This window comes from Pituophis catenifer, unplaced genomic scaffold (assembly GCF_029215685.1).
Source record: "Pituophis catenifer annectens isolate HBS135680 unplaced genomic scaffold, rPitCat1.0.hap2 SCAF_4, whole genome shotgun sequence".
In the NCBI taxonomy this organism is placed as follows: Eukaryota; Metazoa; Chordata; class Lepidosauria; order Squamata; family Colubridae; genus Pituophis; species Pituophis catenifer.
Window position 1 is genome coordinate 129,515,050 of NW_027256884.1, and position 20,265 is coordinate 129,535,314.

At 48.0% G+C, this 20,265-nt stretch overlaps 1 protein-coding gene across 1 annotated transcript in view; it reads left to right on the forward strand.

Moving 5' to 3' along the window:
* The window catches only part of ARHGEF17 (Rho guanine nucleotide exchange factor 17), a 130,183-nt gene that overhangs the window by 105,060 nt on the left and 4,858 nt on the right, over positions 1-20,265 (forward strand). The window contains exons 12-18 of the mRNA XM_070944104.1: positions 1,186-1,259; positions 2,776-2,969; positions 5,167-5,405; positions 10,436-10,685; positions 14,806-14,892; positions 17,227-17,294; positions 18,706-18,854. Of these exons, the coding sequence (XP_070800205.1) occupies positions 1,186-1,259; positions 2,776-2,969; positions 5,167-5,405; positions 10,436-10,685; positions 14,806-14,892; positions 17,227-17,294; positions 18,706-18,854 (1,061 nt within the window). The remainder of the gene's footprint in view (positions 1-1,185; positions 1,260-2,775; positions 2,970-5,166; positions 5,406-10,435; positions 10,686-14,805; positions 14,893-17,226; positions 17,295-18,705; positions 18,855-20,265) is intronic.

The window sequence follows — 20,265 nt, forward strand, 5'->3', positions numbered from 1 at the left end:
CTAGAAACAAAGAGAGATTAAAAACAGGTTAAAAGGAGAAAAGAGAAAAAAATACACACAGTAAAGTAAACTAAATGAACAAGGGATCTAAAAGACCATGGAAACTCTGGTTTTCTAATATATTACAGAGAGGCAGTTTGGTGTAGTGGTTAAGGCATCAGGCTAGGAACCAGGTGAAGCTGAGTTCTAGTCCTGCCTTAGGCATGAAAGCCAATTGGGTGACTTTGGGCCAATCACTAGGAGACGGTGAGTTCTAGTCCCGCCTTAGGCATGAAAGCCAGCTGGAGGACTTTGGGCCAATCACCAGGAGACGGTGAATTCTAGTCCCGCCTTAGGCATGAAATTGAGTGATTTTGGGCCAATCACCAGGAGACGATGAATTCTAGTACAGCCTTAGGCATGAAAGGCAGCTGGAGGACTTTGGGCCAATCACCAGGAGACGGTGAGTTCTAGTCCCGCCTTAGGCATGAAAGGCAGCTGAGGGACTTTGGGCCAATCACCAGGAGACGGTGAGTTCTAGTCCCGCCTTAAGTCATGAAAGCCAGCTGGGTGACTTTGGGCCAATCACCAGGAGACGGTGAGTTCTAGTCCCGCTTTAGGCATGAAAGCCAGCTGGAGGACTTTGGGCCAATCACCAGGAGACGATGAGTTCTAGTCCCGCCTTAGGCATGAAAGGCAGCTGAGGGACTTTGGGCCAATCACCAGGAGACGGTGAGTTCTAGTCCCGCCTTAAGTCATGAAAGCCAGGTGGGTGACTTTGGGCCAATCACCAGGAGACGGTGAGTTCTAGTCCCGCCTTAGGCATGAAAGGCAGCTGAGGGACTTTGGGCCAATCACCAGGAGACGGTGAGTTCTAGTCCCGCCTTAAGTCATGAAAGCCAGGTGGGTGACTTTGGGCCAATCACCAGGAGACGGTGAGTTCTAGTCCCGCCTTAGGCATGAAAGCCATCTGGGTGACTTTGGGCCAGTCCCTCTCTCTCGGCCCATCCTACCTCACAGGGTTGTTGTTGTGGGGGGAAAACAGGAGGAAGAAAGAGTATTAGGTATGTTCGCTGCCTTGAGTTATTTATAAAGAAATAATAGAGGCAGGATAAAAAAAAGAAATATTGATTTTTTTTTTTTAAAAAAATGAAATTATAAAACGTATTAGAAAACTAAAAATCTGTCTTACGTTTTATTATGCAGCTTCTAACAAAAACTGTCTCGATCCGGAGTTCCTGAAGGCCATTCCCATTATGAAAACACGGAGTGGGATGCAAGTAAGTGCAAAGTTTCTCAACCCAATCCAAAATTGTTGTTTTTTTTTTTCTCTCTCGCTTACTTACAGGTTCTGCAGTATACTACGAAGTTACTCTTTTCGCCTGCCCAGCGCTTAAAAGGCCCTTTAATGCAATCCACTTGATTTAATTGCCCTGCCATTGAAGAATGTAGCGGCTTCCTGGCTAACTTTGCTTCTGTCTCCCTAAATCTCAGAGCCGGCTGTTCAAATTACAGGCAGTCCTCGACTTACGACCACAGCCGACCCCAAAATTTCTGTTGCTAAGTGAGACATTTGAGTTTTGCCCCATTTTATGACTTTTCGTGTGAAAGTCATTAAGTGAATCACCGCCGTTGTTAAGTTGGTGACACGGTTGTTAAGTGGGTTTCCTCGTTGCTTGTTGGAAGGTCACAAAAGCATGACCCCCAGGACACAGCGACCGTCATAAATACGAGCCAGTTGCCAAGCCTCTGATTTTTAAATCAGGTGACCCTGGGGAAGCTGCAATGGTCGTAAAGTGTGAAAAACGGTCGTAAATCACATTTTTTTTCCCCAGTGTTGTTGTGACTTTGAATGGACACTAAATGAACTGCTGTTGAGTTGAGGACTGACCTGTATTAAATTAAACTTTCAGAAATTTGGACCCCTCGGAAGACTTCAACTCCCAGAATTCAATTGCTGCCTGGGGGAATTCTGGGAGTTGAAGTCCACCCATCTTTTAAGTTTCTGTGGTTGAGAAATACGGGATAGAGCAGTGTTTCCCCCATCCTTTTTAAGATCGATGGGACTTCAACTCCCAGAATTCAATTGCTGGCTGGGGAATTCTGGGAATTGAAGTCCATCCAGGGGTGGGCTGCTGGGAGTTCGCAGGGGTTCGGGAGAATCTCTAGCTAAGATTCTGTGCAGTTTGGAGAACCCCCAAATCCCACTCCTGGCTGGCCCCGCCCACCCCACGCCTCCCCTCCCAGGAGTCCCCACGCGGCCCATTTTGGATGCAGGTAAGTGCAGGGCGTGCACAGAGGCTCAGGGAGGGCAGAAAATTGATGTACCAGAAGTTCAGGCCCGTTTCCGGCCTCCAGAGGGCCCCCGTAGCCTGGGGAGGCCATTTTCACCTCCCGGAGGCTCGAGAAAAACCTCCGGAGCCTGGGGAGGGCAAAAACACTCCACACACACACCATGGTTCAGGAGGCCGACCAGCAACCAGGCAGAGAACCCCTTGCTGAAATTTTTGGAGTCCACCCATTGCTGAGGTTGAGAAATACGGGTTAGAACAGTGTTCCCCATTTTTTTTCTTAAGATCGATGGACTTCAACTCCCAGAATTCAATTGCTGCCTGGGGGAATTCTGGGAATTGAAGTCCCAGAACATCTCCCAGTTCCTGTGGTTGAGAAACTCCAGCTTAAACCCACAGTACGGGGCAGGAAAGCCTGAGGAGCAAGACCCCCCTCCCCTCTTTTGCCCTGCATCTTCCCAATGAAGATCTTAAGGGGCGACGTGTTTTGCCTCCCTCTCCCCAGTTCTCCTGCGCCTCCCCCAGCCACAGCAACCCGGAGAATGCCTACGAGGTCTGGGTCTGCAACAGCGACGGTTACGTGGGCCAGGTGTGCCTGCTGAGCATCAAGAAGGAGCCCATCGTGGAAGCCTGCATCGCCGTCTGCTCCGCCCGGATCCTGTGCATCGCCTCCGTGCCAGGTCTCAAGAGGACCTACAGGTAGGAGGCCCTGCCAGCCCCCCTCGACCTCTGGCGGTGCTTGAGGTGGGCTCTGCTTGGGAGTCTCTAGAGGGTCTCCACTGCAGAAGGAAGGATTGGTCTGTGGCAGGGGTGTCCAACTCACGCTGTCATGGCAGCATCACGTGACATATTGGGACTCTTCCCCCCCCACTTCATTAAACTGGGTGTGGGCGTGGCCAGCACATGATGCATCTGGCCCATGGGCCAGGACTTCGATAGCTCTGGTCTTTTGCTTCATTTATTCATTCATTCAGAAAAATTATATGGGCTATGTTTTTATTGAGAGGAGAGGAAAGGAGAAGAAAGAGAGGAGAGGAGGAAAAAAGGGAGGAGTAGGAAAAGAAAGGAGAGGAGAGGAGGAGGAAAGGAGGAGAGGAGAAGAGGAGAAGAGGAAAAAAGGAAGGAAAAAGAGGAGAGGAAAAGGAAAAGGAAAGAGGAGAGGAGGAAAAAAGGGGAGAGGAGAGGAGGAAAAAAGGGGAGAGGAGAGGAGGAAAAAAGGAGAGGAGAGGAGAAAAAAGGAAAGGAGGAGAGGACAGGAGGAGGAAAAGAAAGGAGAGGAGAAGAGAGGAGAGGAGGAGGAGAGGAGGAGAGGAGAGGAGGAAAAAAGGGAGGAGAGGAGGAGAGGACAGGAGGAGGAAAGGAAAGGAGGAGAGGAGAAGAGAGGAGGAGGAAAGGAGGAGAGGAGAAGGAAAGAGGAGAGGAGAGGAGGAAAAAAGGAAGGAAAAAGAGGAGAGGAAAAGGAAAGAGGAGAGGAGGAAAAAAGGGAGGAGGAGAGGAGAGGAGAAAAAGAAGGAAAGGAGGAGAGGAGAGGAGGAGGAAAAGAAAGGAGAGGAGAGGAGAGGAGGAGCAAAGGAGGAGAGGAGAGGTGAGGAAAAAAGGAAGGAAAGGAGGAGAGGACAGGAGGAGGAAAGGAGAGGAGAAGAGAGGAGAGAAGGAGGAGAGGAGGAGAAAAGGAAGGAAAGGAGGAGTGGGGAGAGGAGAGCAGTGGGAATCAGAGTTGGAAGGGACCTTGGAGGTCTTCTAGTCCAACCCCCTGCCCAGGCAGGAAACCCTACACCACTTCAGACAAATGGTTACCCAACATCTTCTTAAAAACTTCCAATGTTGGAGCATTTACAACTTCTGGAGGCAAGTTGTTCCACGGATTAATTGTTCTGACTGTCAGGAAATTCCTCCTTAGTTCTAAGTTGCTTCTCTCCTTGATTAATTTCCATCCGTTGCTTCTTGTTCTGCCTTCAGGTGCTTTGGAGAATAGCTTGACTGCCTCTTCTTTGGGGCAACCCCTGAGATACTGGAAGACTGCTATCATGTCACCTCTAGTCCTTCTTTTCATTAAACTAGACATGCCCAGTTCCTGCAACCGTTCTTTATATATATTTCGCCTCCAGTCCCCTAATCCTCTTTGTTGCTCTCCTCCGCACTCTTTCCAGAGTCTCAGCATCTTTTGTATATTGTGGGGACCAAAACTGGATGCAGGATTCCAAGTGTGGCCTTACTAAGGCTTTGTAAAGCAGTAGTAACACTTCACATGATCTTGATTCTCTCCCTCTGTTGACGCAGCCTAGAACTGTGTTGGCTTAGTTTAGCCCCAGGCCATGGAAGTATTTGATGCTGACCACTAACACCTTGAATTGGACCAAAAAACAAATTAAAGCTAGATGCCAGGTTTGCCATCTTCGGCTTGGCATCCTGCCATCAAATGTTAGGGGTGGAGGTGGGGGACCTTAGGAGGAGCAGATGGGCAATAAACCTGCATGTGTACGTGATGGGAAATTAGGGGGTGGGGGGGTGGAATGACAGCTAGATGAAGAGCAGAAGAACTCGGAACCAGTTTGTGCCAGCAGCCAAGGCCGTGTACCCTGAGAAAGAATGTGAATTGCAACAAACGTCTCAGCATTCTCAAAACACTTAGGCGAATTCCCATTGGCTGAAGACGGATTGGTCGTGGCCTATGGGAGGCCTGGGACGTGGGGAAACTTTCTGTATTTTTTCCAATTCAGTTCTGGCCTGATTTTCCTGCAGCCAGCATCTTTTAGTAAAAGAAACTGATCGCTTCAACCAAATGGAGTCGAGGGTCTTTCTTTCCGAAGGGATCAGACCGGGGCAGGACTGACACTAGAAGTACATGTAACAATGTCACTTACTTTCTCTTTGCAATGCATTCTTCTTCTCCCAGGGAACGTCCAGTCTCTTTAGCCAGCCCAGCTTCGGAGCCGGCAAATCCCACCCTGGATGAGACAGTACCTCAACCCTGTTTGCACATCTCCATTTCCGGTTCTTCTCTGGAGATCTCGGAGCCAATGGACACCGCCGGCCGGGAACTCGTCCCGTTTGACAGCGATGATACCGACGACGAGTCTTCGCCAAGTCCTTCCGGAACTCTTCAGAGCCATTCCACCGTCTCCAGTTTTACAAGTGAGTTCTTCTCCGTTTCTAGAAAAAAGAGGAGAGAGCGACCTGCACAGATAGTTCTCGACTTACAACAGTTCATTTAGTGACTATTCAAAGTTAGTGAAAAAAAACTTGATTGATGAGTGGTTTTCAGACTTAACGACTGTTTTTTCTCAACCTGGGCAATTTTAAAACAAGTGGACTTCAACTCCCAGAATTCCCTGGCCACCTGGGGAATTCTGGGAGCGGAAGTCAGGATAAAAGAATAACAAAAGTTGGAAGGGTCCTCGGAGGTCTTCTAGTCCAACCCCCTGCTCAGGCAGGAAACCCGATACAGATAGGTCCTCAACTTACAACGGTTCATTTAGTGACCGTTTGAAGTTACAACGGCACTGAAAAAAGTGACTTAAGGCCAGTTTTCACACTTAACGACTGTTGCAGCCGCCCCACATGGTCACATGATCAAAAATTCAAAGGCTTGGCAACTGACTCATATTTATGACAGTTGCAGTGTCTCGGGGTCACGTGATTCCCTTTTGCGACCTCCCGACAAGCAAAGTTTCTTAAAAGTTTTAAATGGATTTTAAACTGTTTTAATTTGGACTTTTAATTTCATATTGTTTTACTGTGCAATTGTGCATTTTATTGTTGTGAGCCGCCCTGAGTCCATTGGAGATAGGACGGCATATAAATCGCATTAAACAAGAGAGCCTTGGTGGTACAGGGGTTTAAGGCACCCTGTTATTAAGCTTATTAAGACCAGCTGCCTACAATTACTGCAGGTTCGAATTTCGCCAGGCTCAAGGTTGACTCAGCCTTCCATCCTTTCTAAGGTAGGTGAAATGAGGACCCAGATTGTGGGGGCAATAAGCTGACTTTGTATAAATATACAAAAGGATGAAGGCTATTGCTGAGCACATTGTAAGCCGCCCTGAGTCTTCGGAGAAGGGCGGCATATAAATCAAATTAAAAAAAAAAAAAACTTAAACTTAAAGTCAACAGGGAACCCAGATTCACTTAACCACCGTGTCACTCATTTAACAACTGCAGTGATTCACTTAACAACCTTGGCAACGAAGGTTGTTTTTAAGCCCGTTTCCATCAACTGAGACTTCGTTGCTTTAATCAACATTTTAAAAAGTCCAGCTTTTTTTTTTCCCTCCCCCCAGAAAGTACTTTAAGTTAAAGCAACATGGAAGCATTTGAGCAACAAACAAATTCAGTTTCCTAAGAAACAGGCTTTTTATTACCTAGCAAAATGTCCAAATATTTTCACTCCTTGGAAGCTGTCCTTGTTTATCCACTTTCGAGAATAGCCGCGTTGTTAGAACCGAGACGGAATAATATGATGTATTCTGCCCAAAATGAGACCTTTTGTTATCGGAGGGTCTGTTATTGTTTATATTAACGCTGTCAAGATGGTGCGATGTGATATCCTGTTAATAAAACAATGCACTGGAATAAACCATCAGCTCAAATAACCGTGCTCCCTCCTCTGTGCGTGCGTGTATTATTAAAAGGGGCAGTCCGTCATTTGAAAAACAGAATAAAGCCATTTATTCTAGCAGCCGTTTAAAAATAGCAGCACGTTTTTTTAAACAAAAAATCTCCAGGCATAATTTCCTGTTTAACTATAAAGTCGTTTTCCCAAGCTGGTGTTTGCTTCCCAGAGGATCCCGGATCTGCACACCTTCCGTCGCGCGCTTAAGACTTTCTTATTTCATCAAGCTGGCCTGGCCTAAATCTTTTCCCCTTTTAAATGTAAATTTTAATTTGTTTTTAAATTATGGGGTATTTTAAATTAGTCTCAGCCAAATTATTTAATTCGTTTTTATTCTATTTTAAATTTTTGTATGTGGTTTAATTTTAAATTTTTTCTGTGGCTGTTCACCGCTCTGAGTCCTTTGGGAGTAGGGCGGTATATAAATCCAATAAACTAACTAAACTAATTAACTAACTAACTAACTTCTGCAATATTCCTGCTACAGCCATGATGTTCTGCCCCAGCTCCGGATCCCAAGGAGTGTGACACACACAAAGCTCCAAAAACTCCATTTAATACAAACAGACGCTTTCCAAAATGCAGGCTTCCAGTGCAAATGTCCTTATCAGCCTGCTATGAATTACAGAGAATAAACAAAGTCCGACAAGGGTTGGCAACCAGCCCAGAAACCAAGATGTACAAGAAACTCACTCTCAAAATGCTCTGCGTAGTAATTCAACGTTGTTTCCAGCAGCGTGTGCTATCTGTGAGCGAATTTAAATAGGCTAAGGGAGTGGGAGCTGATAAGATAAGCAAGACAAGACACGAAGGAATGTAAACGAAGTTGTTCCCTGCAAATTGCTTCAGTCGGCGTTCCTCCTTAAATAGGCTAAGGGAGTGGCCAATTAGCCCCAAGCCTTACTCTCGAGGAGACCTCCTCCTGAGTAGCCATTCCTGCCTTTTGGCAGCCCTGCGTGCTCGAGCATTGAGAAGAGGCTCCTCCTCTTCACTCTCTTCACTTGAAGGAGCCTCTGGAGGTTCTGAAGGCCCTGGCTGAGCCTCTGCCTCTGGCACCACATCTTCTCCAGCCTCCTCGCTGTCTGACTCGAGCACCGGCTGCACAGGCTGCTGGTGCGACACCACACCAGCCTCCTCGTCGTCGGGATCAGCCACAATCCGTGCAGGCCACTGGCGGGCCACAACACATGATGGCGAATCTATGACACGCGTGCCACAGGGGGCACGTAGAGCCCTCTCTGTGGGCACGCGAGCTGTCGCCCCGGCTCAGCTGCACCGCGTGTGTGCACCGCGCCTCCCGCCAGCCAGCTGGTTTTCAGGTGTCTGCCGTGCATGCGGGAAAAACATGCGTGCGTGGGGGGTGGGGCGCATATGTTGCGTGCTCATGCGCATGTGGCGCATGTATGCGGTGGGTTGCGCATGCATGCACATGGGGGGGGCACGCACGCATGTGTGGGGGCGTGCACATTCGGTGCTGAAAAGGTTAGCCATCGCTGTGCTAGAGGGGTGTGCAAAGCTGTGATTTTGGGAAGTTCAAGAAGGAATTCTGGATTTGGTAAAGGGGCTCTAAGCAGCAGTAGGTTTCATATTTTGTTGCTTCTGCCCACGCACATTGCCCGCACGCATGTCTTCCGTGCATGCACCCAGCCTCAAAACCGCGCCTAAATAGGACAGCATAGAACCGGGGGGGGGGGGGTAAGTGGGTGGGGCCAGCCGCGATCTCCGCTACCGGTTCCACCTCTGATTCTAAACCATTGACAATAACTCACTGTTGTGGCCCGTATGCGGCCTGTGCAGCTAGTAGCTGATTCCGACAGCGAGGAGGCTGGTGTGGTGCTGCGCCAGCAGCCTGTGCAGCTGGCACTCGAGTCGGACAGTGAGGAGGCTGGAGAAGATGTGGTGCCAGAGGCGGGGATTCAGCCAGGGCCTTCAGAACCTCCAGAAGCTCCCTTAAGTGAAGAGGATGAAGAGGAGGAGCCTCTTCTCGATGCACGGGCGCGCAGAGCTGCCAAAAGGCAGGAGTGGCTCCTCAGGAGGAGGTCTCCTCGAGAGTAAGGCTTGGGGCTAATTGGCCACTCCCTTAGCCTATTTAAGGAGGAACGCCGACTGAAGCAATTTGCAGGGAACAACTTCGTTCACATACCTTCGTGTCTTGTCTTGCTTATCTTATCAGCTTCCTGCAAATTGCTCCTGGGCATTCTGCCAACCACAGTAAGTTTTCAGTTATTATTCTTTGGATTCTTGGTGGCTGTTAATGCAATTAATTAACAGCCGTTGTTGTAAAAAACTGGTTTATTTAGTAAACTAAGGTTTGAACAGACTTTGTGTGTGCTGAGTTCTTTGGGGTCCGTAGCTGGGGCAGAACACTCACCGGTATTCTGGAATAAAAAGTGTTGAGAAAGTGGGGTTTTGTTTTTCCAAAATCTCTCGAATCTGCGGAACCAGGAAAAATGCGGAGAAAAACAGTAAAGACATTTTTTTCCCAGTGTCGTCGTAACTTTGAACAGTCGCTAAACGAATGGTTGTAAGTCGAGGAGTACCTGTACGGATAGTCCTTGACTTACAACAGGTCATTTAGGGACCGTTCAAAACTACAACGGAACTCAAAAAAGGATTATTTTTCACAGTTGCAACCGTGGTCATGTGATCAAAATTCGGACGCTTGGCAACTGACTCATATTTATGACGGTCGCAGTGTCAGGTGATTGCCTTTTCTGACCTTCGGACGAGCAAAGTCAATGGGGGAAGCCAGATTCAATTAACGACCGTGCGACTAACTTAACAACCGCCGTGATTCACTTAACAACGGTGGCAAGAACGTTCATAAAATAGGGGGAAATTCACTTAGCAACTGTGTTGCTTCATTATCATTCTCTTTTAATGACCCCATAATCCCTTGTGATATGGAGTCTGGGTAACTGAATGGAGCTGAGTGTTTACTGGCCGGATGCCTTTCCTTTCACCAGTGTGGAGTTTTGTTCAGCAGATATATACTCATTGTCCCCAGAGACAGAAATATCTGCCGCTACCTAGGCTAGAACTCATAGCCTCCTGATGTCAGGTTTTGAGGTCGTCTCAAATAAATTGCATTTCAAACAAAGTCTTTGATGAAAAACTTCCATTTTATTAAGCACGATTCTAGCTCCGACTCATCACAGCCAACGCTGACTTCCAGACCCAAAACCCTCCCTTTCCGTTCCCCACTCCCCTGCACTCATTGGCCATCTTCCAAGTCACTCTACCCCTAATCTACTGCTCCAGCTCAAAGGAATTTCCCCCCTCCCATCCCATCTCCTAGGGGATATTATCTCCAGGGAAAATAAGTAGGTGAAAAGTCAAACGTCCCTTTCCAGTCGCCTCTGCCTCTCCTTCTTATGTCAGCACTAGAGTAAATGCAGCTTGAAGTGCTGACACCTGATTGTGTGGCGAGGGCTCCACCTCCAGGCCATCGCACCACTCTTAACAACTGCTTAGTAACAAAAAAAAATGTTGGCTCCATTGTGGTCCTAATTCAAGGACTGTCTGTACTTTACTGTCCTATTTTCTTCGCCAGATGAGGAGATCCCCAGCTCCAAAGACGTGACGGTGGAGACCACCAGCTCGGAAGAGGAGCAGGATCCCAGCGGCTTCCTTCCGATCGGTCGCCCCTTTGGCCAGAACCAGATCGTCGAAAGCCCCATGGATGGCCGAGCCATGAGACGCTCCAGTCAAGGATCCTTCACCAGGGCCAGCTTGGAAGATCTGCTGAGCGTGGATCCGGAGGCCTATCAAAGCTCAATGTGGTTGGGCACGGAGGACGGTTGGTAAGGAGACCCTGCCATCATGGAATCTCTCCAGGGCGACGCCAGAAGAAGAGTTTTCCCTTGGGGTCCAAATTGGGAAGAAGGCTCTCTGCAGCATAGCAATAGCCCTTAGACTTATATATCGCTTCACGGTGCTTTCCAGCCCTCTCTAAGCGGGTGTACAGAGTCAGCCTCTTGCCCCCCCCCCCAACAATCTGGGTCCTCGTTTTACAAACCTTGGAAGGACGGAAGGCTGAGTCAACCTGGAGCCAGTCAGGATCGAAATGCTGGCAGTGAGCAGTGAATTAGCCTGCAATACTGCATTCTCAACCACTGCGCCACGATGGAAGGAAGGAAGGAAGGAAGGAAGGAAGGTGGGAAGGAAGGAAGGAAGGAAGGAAGGAAGGAAGGAAGGAAGGAAGGAAGGAAAGGAAAAAGGGAAGGAAGGAAGGAAGGAAGGAAGGAAGGAAGGTTGGAAGGAAGGAAGGAAGGAAGGAAGGAAGGAAGGAAAGGAAAAAGGGAAGGAAGGAAGGAAAGGAAAAAGGGAAGGAAGGAAGGTGGGAAGGAAGGAAGGAAAGGAAAAAGGGAAGGAAGGAAGGAAGGAAGGAAAGGAAAAAGGGAAGGAAGGAAGGAAGGAAGGAAAGGAAAAAGGGAAGGAAGGAAGGAAGGAAGGAAGGAAGGAAGGAAAGACAATAGCAATAGCAATAGCCCTTAGACTTATATATCGCTTCACAATGCTTTCCAGCCCTCTCTAAGCGGTTTACAGAGTCAGCCTCTTGCCCCCCCCCCCCCAACAATCTGGGTCCTCGTTTTACAAACCTTGGAAGGACGGAAGGCTGAGTCAACTTGGAGCCAGTTATGATCGAAATGCTGGCAGTGAGCAGTGAATTAGCCTGCAATACTGCATTCTCAACCACTGCGCCACCATGGAAGGAAGGAAGGAAGGAAGGAAGGAAGGAAGGAAGGAAGGAAGGAAGGAAGGAAGGAAGGAAGGAAGGAAGGTGGGAAGGAAGGATGGAAGGAAGGAAGGAAGGAAGGAAAGGAAAGGAAAAAGGGAAGGAAGGAAGGAAGGAAAGGAAAAAGGGAAGGAAGGAAGGAAGGAAGGTGGGAAGGAAGGAAGGAAGGAAAGGAAAAAGGGAAGGAAGGAAGGAAGGAAAGGAAAAAGGGAAGGAAGGGAAGGAAAGGAAAGAAGGAAAGGGAAGGAAGGAAGGAAGGAAGGAAGGAAGGAAGGAAGGAAGGAAGGAAGGAAGGAAGGAAGGAAGGAAAGACAATAGCAATAGCCCTTAGACATATATACCGCTTCACAATGCTTTCCAGCCCTCTCTAAACGGTTTACAGAGTCAGCCTCTTGCCCCCACAACAATCTGGGTCCTCGTTTTACAAACCTTGGAAGGACGGAAGGCTGAGTCAACCTGGAGCCAGTCACGATCGAAATGCTGGCAGTGAGCAGTGAATTAGCCTGCAATACTGCATTCTCAACCACTGCGCCACCATGGAAGGAAGGGAAGGGAAGGGAAGGGAACGGAAGGGAAGGGAAGGGAAGGGAAGGAAAAAGGGAAGGAAGGAAGGAAGGAAGGAAAAAGGAAGGAAGGAAGGAAGGAAGGAAGGAAGGAAGGAAGGAAGGAAGGAAGGAAGGACAATAGCAATAGCCCTTAGACATATATACCGCTTCACAATGCTTTCCAGCCCTCTCTAGGCAGTTTACAGAGTCAGCCTCTTGCCCCCCAACAATCTGGGTCCTCGTTTTACAAATTTTGGAAGGATGGAAGGCTGAGTCAACTTGGAGCCAGTTATGATCGAAATGCTGGCAGTGAGCAGTGAATTAGCCTGCAATACTGCATTCTCAACCACTGCGCCACCATGGAAGGAAGGGAAGGGAAGGGAAGGGAAGGGAAGGGAAGGAAGGAAGGAAGGAAGGAAGGAAGGAAGGAAGGAGAAAAGGAAGAGCAATAGCACTTAGACTTATATACCGCTTCACAGTGCTTTTATAGCCCTCTCTAAGTGGTTTACAGAGTCAGTCTCTTGCCCCCCAACAATCTGGGTCCTCATTTTACCCACCTCGGAAGGATGGAAGGCTGAGTCAACCTTGAGCCAGTCAGGATCGAACTGCTGGCAGTGGGCAGAATTAGCCTACAATGCTGCACTCTAACCACTGTGCCACCAGGAATGAGAATGAGAAAGGGAATAAGAGAAGGAGCAAGGAAAGAAGGAAGGAAGGGATGGAGGGAAGGATGGAAGGGAAGAGGGAGGGAAGAAGGAAGGACTAGCAATAGCACTTATATACCGCTTCACAATGCTTTCCAGCCCTCTCTCAGCGGTTGACAGAGTCAGCCTCTTCCCCCCAACAATCCGGATTCTCATTTTACCCATCTCGGAAGGACGGAAGGCTGAGTCAACCTAGAGCCTGGTGGGATTCGAACTGCCAAATTGCAGGCAGCCGGCAGTCAGCAGAAGTAGCCTGCAGTACCGCACTCTAACCACTGCGCCACCACGGCTCTTCCCCATTGGCTGGGCTGCTGTGAGGTCACCGCAGGCTCAAAGAGCCCTTAAGTTCAAGGATCTGTTTCATCGCTTGGGAGCCAGCGGGAAATCATTTAGCTAACTCTGGGGGAATGATGTTGGTGGAAGAGAATATTGGCAGCTCGGAGTTGAGGTCCTGGGTGGTCTCTGAGTTTGGAAGTTTCCATGCAGACGTTTCATGACCCAACTATATAACATCACCAGTGCTGGAAGGGAGTGAGGTTTGCTCTCCGTTTAGTGAGGTTTGACTTGTCAGTGTTGGTGGGAGTGATCTTGTAAACAGCAGCCTAACCACCAGGAACACGGCCACCAATGCCAACAGGGCAAGTCACTAGTATGTAAAATGAGAGCAAATCCCACTCTCTTCTTGCATTGATGGTATTACTTAGTTGGGTAATGAAACGTCTGCAGGAAAACAGCCAAGCTCAGACAGCACCAAGAACCCCACAGTCATTCTCCTCCTCCTCCTCCTCCTCCTCCTCCTCCTCCTCCTCCTCCTCTTCCTCCTCCTCCTCCTCCTCCTCCTCCTCCTCCTCCTCCTCCTCCTCCCAAAACCCCTTCTCTTCTAGCACTGATGATGTTCCCTAGTTGGGTCATGAAACGGCTTCAAGAAAACGGCTTCTGTGGGGGCGAATCATTGGCCCCCACGGAAAGGGCTCGCAACTTGGGTGTCCTCCTGGATTCACGGCTGTCTTTAGAAGAGCACTTGACGGCCGTGACCGGGAGGATTTTTCATCAGGTTCGCCTGATCCGCCAGTTGCGTCCCTTTCTAGATCGGGACTCCCTACACACGATCACTCATGCCCTCGTCACCTCCCGCCTGGACTATTGTAACGCTCTCTACATGGGGCTCCACTTGAGGAGCACTCAGAGGCTCCAACTGGCGCGGAGTGTGGCCGCGCAGGTGGTTATGGGAGCAACGTGGAGTTCCCATGTGACACCTCTCCTGCACGAGCTGCACTGGCTCCCGGTGGTCTTCCGAGTGCGCTTCAAGGTCCTGGTTACCACCTTTAAAGCGCTCCATGGCTTAGGACCTGGTTATCTACTGGACCGCCTGCTACCACCAGTAGCCTCCCACCGACCAGTACGCTCCCATAGAGAGGGGCTCCTCCGGGTGCCGTCGGCCAAACAATGTCGACTGGCGGCCCTCAGGGGGAGAGCCTTCTCTGTGGGGGCACCTACTATCTAGAACGAGCTCCCCCCGGAGATACGGAGGATCCCGGATCTGCGTACCTTCCGTCGCGCGCTCAAGACGTTCTTATTTCATCAAGCTGGCCTGGCCTAATTCTTTTCCCCTTTTAAATGGAAATTTTAAATTTGGTTTTAAATTATTGGGGTTTTAAATTTTCAGCCAAATTATTTAATTCGTTTTACTTTATTTTAAATTTTGTATTTATATGTTTTATTCTATGGCTGTTCACCGCCCTGAGTCCTTCGGGAGTAGGGCGGTATACAAATTCAATACAAAAAAAAACAACAACCCAGCTCAGAGAGCACCAAGGAACTCCCCCAAATCTAGGGCAGCTTTTTCATCAACCAACTTTGTTACGTCAACACAAATACCCCTTTCCCTTGTGTTGCTCCATCTCCATACCTCACGTTTCTTCTGTTTGGATTGCAGCATCCACGTCTATCAGTCTTCGGACAACATCCGCAACAGGAAGAACAGCCTGAAGATGCAACACACGGCCTCCGTGACGTGCATTTTGTAAGTGTCAGAGGACATGCAGGGCGTGCTGCAGGGGTGAAATGTAAAATTCGTTACTACCGGTTCTGTGGACGTGGCTTGATTGGGGGGGGGGGTAATATGACTGAGTGGGCCAACTGTTTTTTTTTTTTTTCTACTTTTAAAAGGCTCTGACGATCCCAGCTGACTTGCCTGATCGGCAGAGGCTTTTTTTCCTTTTAAAAACATTTTTTCTACAACCTCTTCGGCCGAAGAAGTTGTAGAAAAAACGCTTTTAAAAGCCTCTGACGATCCCAGCTGACTTGCCTGATCAGTAGAGGCTTTTTTTTTCCCTTTTAAAAGCATTTTTTCTACAACCTCTTCGGCCAAAGAGGTTGTAGAAAAAATGCTTTTAAAAGCCTCTGACGATCCCAGCTGAGCCGTGCAATCATCAGAGGCTTTTTTTTTTTTTTTTTTACTTTTAAAAGCCTTTTTTCGGCCAAAGAGGTTGTAGAAAAAATGCTTTTAAAAATAATTTTTAAAAAGCCTCTGATGATCGCGTGGCTCAGCTGGGCAATGGGGACGGGCAGGGATTTTTGCTACCGGTTCTCCGAACCACCCACTGCCATCGCTACCGGATTGGATGATCCGGTCCGAACCAGGAGCATTTCACCCCTGGCGCGCTGACCATAATACCCATATGCCACTACACTGGACTGGTTTATATTCTCTGTGGTTTAAGAATTTTTTTTTTGATTTTGCTACACATGGTAAAGAAACGAATAGAAAAGCATAAAGACTGAGAGATTTATTTGGATTTTTGGATTTGGATTTGTATACCAAATCCAAGATTTAGTGAAGGATGGAGAGTTTAGAAGTTTTGAACATGGGACAAGCAATCAGGATTGGGTCTGGGGGAGGAAAGGAAGGAAAGGATAGGCTACTACATGACTTGAATGATTCTCCTTCCCATCAACCATGAACAGGTTGTCCTCTTGGCATTCAGGGGCCTCCATTCCAGGAGGATCTCAAGCCAAGATTGGACAACTATTTGGCTGCTACGGTTTGAGGATTCCCAACTTGGTTGGACTAGAAGACCTCCAAGGTCCCATCCAACCCTAGGAGTCTATGATTCTGTGGCCTCCAAGGTCCGTTCCCACTTTTAAGAGTCTATGATTTTGACTTCCATGGTTCCTTCCAGCCCTGGGAGTCTATGATACTGTGATCTCCAAGGTCCCTTCCCAGCCTAGGAGTCTATGCTTCTGTGACACCCCCCCCCAAAAGCAGGGGTCTCCAACCTTCTGGGGAATTCTGGGACTTGAAGTCCTCCAGCAAAGCTGGCTGGGGAATTCTGGGACTTGAAGTCCGCCAGGCTTAAAGTTGCCAAGGTTGGAGACCCCTGCCCTAAAGTCACTTCCCACCCTAAGAGTCTATGATACTATGACCTCCAAGGTCCCTTCCAACCCTAGGAATCTATGATTCTATGACCTCCAAGGTACCTTCCCACCCTAGGAATCTATGATACTGTGATCTCCAAGGTCCCTTCCAACCCTAGGAATCTATGATTCTATGACCTCCAAGGTCCCTTCCAACCCTAGGAATCTATGATACTATGACCTCCAAGGTCCCTTCCCACCCTAGGAATCTATGATACTCTGATCTCCAAGGTCCCTTCCAGCCCTAGGAATCTATGATTCTGTGACCTCCAAGGTTCTTTCCAGCCCTAGGAATCTATGATACTATGACCTCCAAGGTTCCTTCCCACCCTAGGAATCTATGATACTGTGATCTCCAAGGTTCCTTCCCACCCTAGGAATCTATGATACTGTGATCTCCAAGGTCCCTTCCAACCCTAGGAATCTATGATTCTATGACCTGCAAGGTCCCTTCCCACCCTAGGAATCTATGATACTGTGATCTCCAAGGTCCCACCTTAGGAGTCTATGCTTCTGTGACCTCCAAGGTTCTTTCCAGCCCTAGGAGTCTATGATACTATGACCACCAAGGTCTATCCTAGGAGTCTATGGTTTTTTCCCTAAAACTTTGCAATCTCAGTTGTGGGAATGAATTAGAACCGATCAGTGAATAATAAGCATTTAAGAATGTATTTGGGAGAACAGACCCCAAGCTTAGCATTAAACCGAGATGAATTCTCTTTTTTACTGCTCTTTCTGGCCGCGATCGTATCATGTGTGAATGGGTTTCCAAGAGGCCCAGATTTATCCGACGTAACGTGTGTGATTTCTTTCCCCAACCCTCAATATTATTGTAATTTATTTTAGAGAAATAAAGGTGAAACGGCATGGGAAAAAGTGAAACGTCCATTGGAAGTTGGGCAGCCTTTCAGTTTGATAAATCGTTATTGTCATTCTACAGGTATCTGGATAACCAGGTGTTTGTGTCTCTGGCCAACGGAGAACTGGTCGCCTATCAGAGGGAAGCAGGTAAAATATCTGAATATCATAAACCTGCCACGTAAGGTCACATAATTCCAACACTGGAAAGTTTTTAAGAAGATGTTGGATAACCCTTTGTCTGAAGTGGTGTAGGGTTTCCTGCCTAAGCAGGGGGTTGGACTAGAAGACCTCCAAGGTCCCTTCCAAACTCCTATTCTATTCTATTCTATTCTATTCTATTCTATTCTATTCTATTCTATTCTATTCTATTCTATTCTATTCTACCTTGCCTTCCATCGTTTTTTGGCTCAAAAAAGGGGGCCCGAGGACAATTTTCTCCTCCTTCTCCCACACTTGGCTGAACTACACCTTCCATCATCCCCATCCAGCAAAGCACTGGCCACTTCTGCTTTCCTGTTCTGGATGGGTTGAGAACGTTGGGGCTTGCAATCCCACAAACCTGGGGACCAGGGCTGAAATGCTCCCAGTTCGGACTGTGTGATGGGTGTAAGTCAAGGACTAGCTGTACACTGATTCATTGCTATAAAGCCTATGCACAAAGGAATGCTCTCAACTAAGAGTTAGCACCCACTAGGAGTTAGCTAAGGGACGACTGAATTAAAGGGAGGTTGGATGGCTATGTAGGGATTAACAGAGTTGGAAGGGACCTTGGAGGTCATCTAGTCCAACCCCCCACCCAAGCAGGAGACCCTACACCCTTTCTGACAGATGACAGTCCAGTCTCTTCTTGAAAGCCTCCAGGGATGAAGCTCCCACAACCTCTGGTGGCAACTTATGGGTTGATTGTTCTCAGTGTCAGGAAATTCCTCCTTATTTCCAGGTTGAATCTCTCCTTGATCAGTTTCCATCCATTATTCCTTGTCTGGCCTTTGGGGGCTTTGGAAAATAGCTCGACCCCCTTCCTCCTCTCTGTGGCAGCCCCTCAAATATTGGAAGATGCTCTCACGTCTCCCCTGGTCCTTCTCTTCACTAGACTAGCCGTGCCCAGTTCCTGCAACCATTCATCGTATGTTTCAGCCTCCCGTCCCCTCATCATCCTGGTTGCTCTTCTCTCCACTCTTTCCAGAGTCCCCACATCTTTTTTTATGGTGTGGGGACCAAAACTGGATGCAGGACTCTAGGTGTGGCCTTACTAAGGCTTTATAGAGTGGTATTAGTACCTCCCTTGATCTTGATTGTATCCCTCTGTTAATGCAATTTAGGATTTTGTTGGCTTTTTTGGCTGCCGCTGCACACAACTAGCTCATATTTAACCGGTTGTCCACTAAGACTCCAAGATCCCTTTCACAGCTACTACTATTAGTCTAGGCTGATCGCCTTTTTGACTCCGCCTCCAGGTTCTGCCATTTCTTCTCCTGCAACCCCATCCTCCATATAGTGAGGCGTCTTCCGTTCAGAAGCGAAACGCAGGTTGCCTATCTTCTTTCTTCTCTTCCAGGACGTTTTTGGGACTCTCAGAACTCCAAATCTCTCTTGTTGGGCTCTCCGGGCAACCCCGTAACCAAGATGGTGGCCGTGGGAGGGAAGCTGTGGTGTGGATGCCAGAACCGAATCGTTATCCTCAAGACTTCTACGCTGCTTCAGGAGGTAAGAAGGGGTCAATTCTAGCTCCACCAGCTTCTGAAGGCAACTGTCAAGTTTCGAGGTCGTCTCAAATAAATTGCATTTCAAACAAAGTCTTTGAAGAAAACTCCCATTTATTAAGCACGACATTCAAAGCCCAACTCATCGTAGCCAACACTGACTTCCAGACCCAAAACCCTCCCTTTCTGTTCCCCACTCCCCTGCACTCATTGGCCATCTTCCAAGTCACTCTACCTCTAATCTACTGCTCCAACTCAAAGGAATTTCCCCCCTCCCATCCCATCTCCTAGGGGATATTATCTCCAGGGAAAATAAGTAGGTGAAAAGTCAAACGTCCCTTTCCAGATGCCTCTGCTCCTCCTTCTTATGTCAGCACTAGAGTAAATGCAGCTTGAAGGGCTGACAGCAACATCTCCAGAGGTTCCAACCGCCACCAGATTCCTCTGTGTTTTGCAAGGGATCTTGGAGAACCAGGAGATCAGTGATGGTGGGGTTGGAGACCTCAAGCCCATAGCCAACTTTGGGCCTCTAAAATAACACACACAAGTGGAAATCATGAGGTTTTTGAGCAAGAGGGATCTTTCTGTTGGAACGTTTGAGTCAAGATGGTTGGTCTCTTGGTGAAAGTTGTTGGGAGGAGAAATAAAACAAGGGTGGTACCTCTCAGTCTGCAGGTGTGAAACCCAACAAGCAAAGGCCTGCAGAGAAAAACCTTCATAGGTAGTCCTTGACCTACAATCACAGTTGAGCCCAAAATTTCAGTTGTTAAGCAAGACAGTTGTTAATTGAGTTTTGTCCCATTTTATGACCTTCCTTGCCACAGAGAATCACTGCAGTCGTTAAGAGCACCTCTTTCTCCTTCTGTCCTGGCCACTTTTTACAGAAGCACAATGGAGAGCGTTTTAACAAACTGCATCCCTGTTTGGTTTGGTGGCAGCAGAGCCTCAGATAGAAAGTCCCTACAGAGAGTGGTGAGGACAACGGAGAAGATTATAGGAAGTTCACTTCCCGTCATTCAGGATGCTGCATATAAGCGCTACGTGCTTTGTTAGCACTGTTAGAGACCCCACACACCCACTTCACACCCACTTTACCCACCCATGTCTGTTTCTGTCGCTCCCCTCTGGGAGGAGGTTTCGGAATATTTCTAGCAGGACTACCAGATTCTGTAATAGCTTTGTTCCCTATGCCGCCCTTCCGGTCAACTCACAAGATTTGTTTCTCTCTGTGAAATATAATATACCGTGTTTCCCTGAAAACAAGACCCTGTCTTATACTTTTTTTTGAACCCCGAAATAAGCACTTGGCCTTATTGCCATGCACTCAAAAGTCTGATTGGGCTTATTATCAGGGGGTGTCTTATTTTGGGGAAAACAGTATGTGGATATGTGGGTATATGCATATTTATTTATTT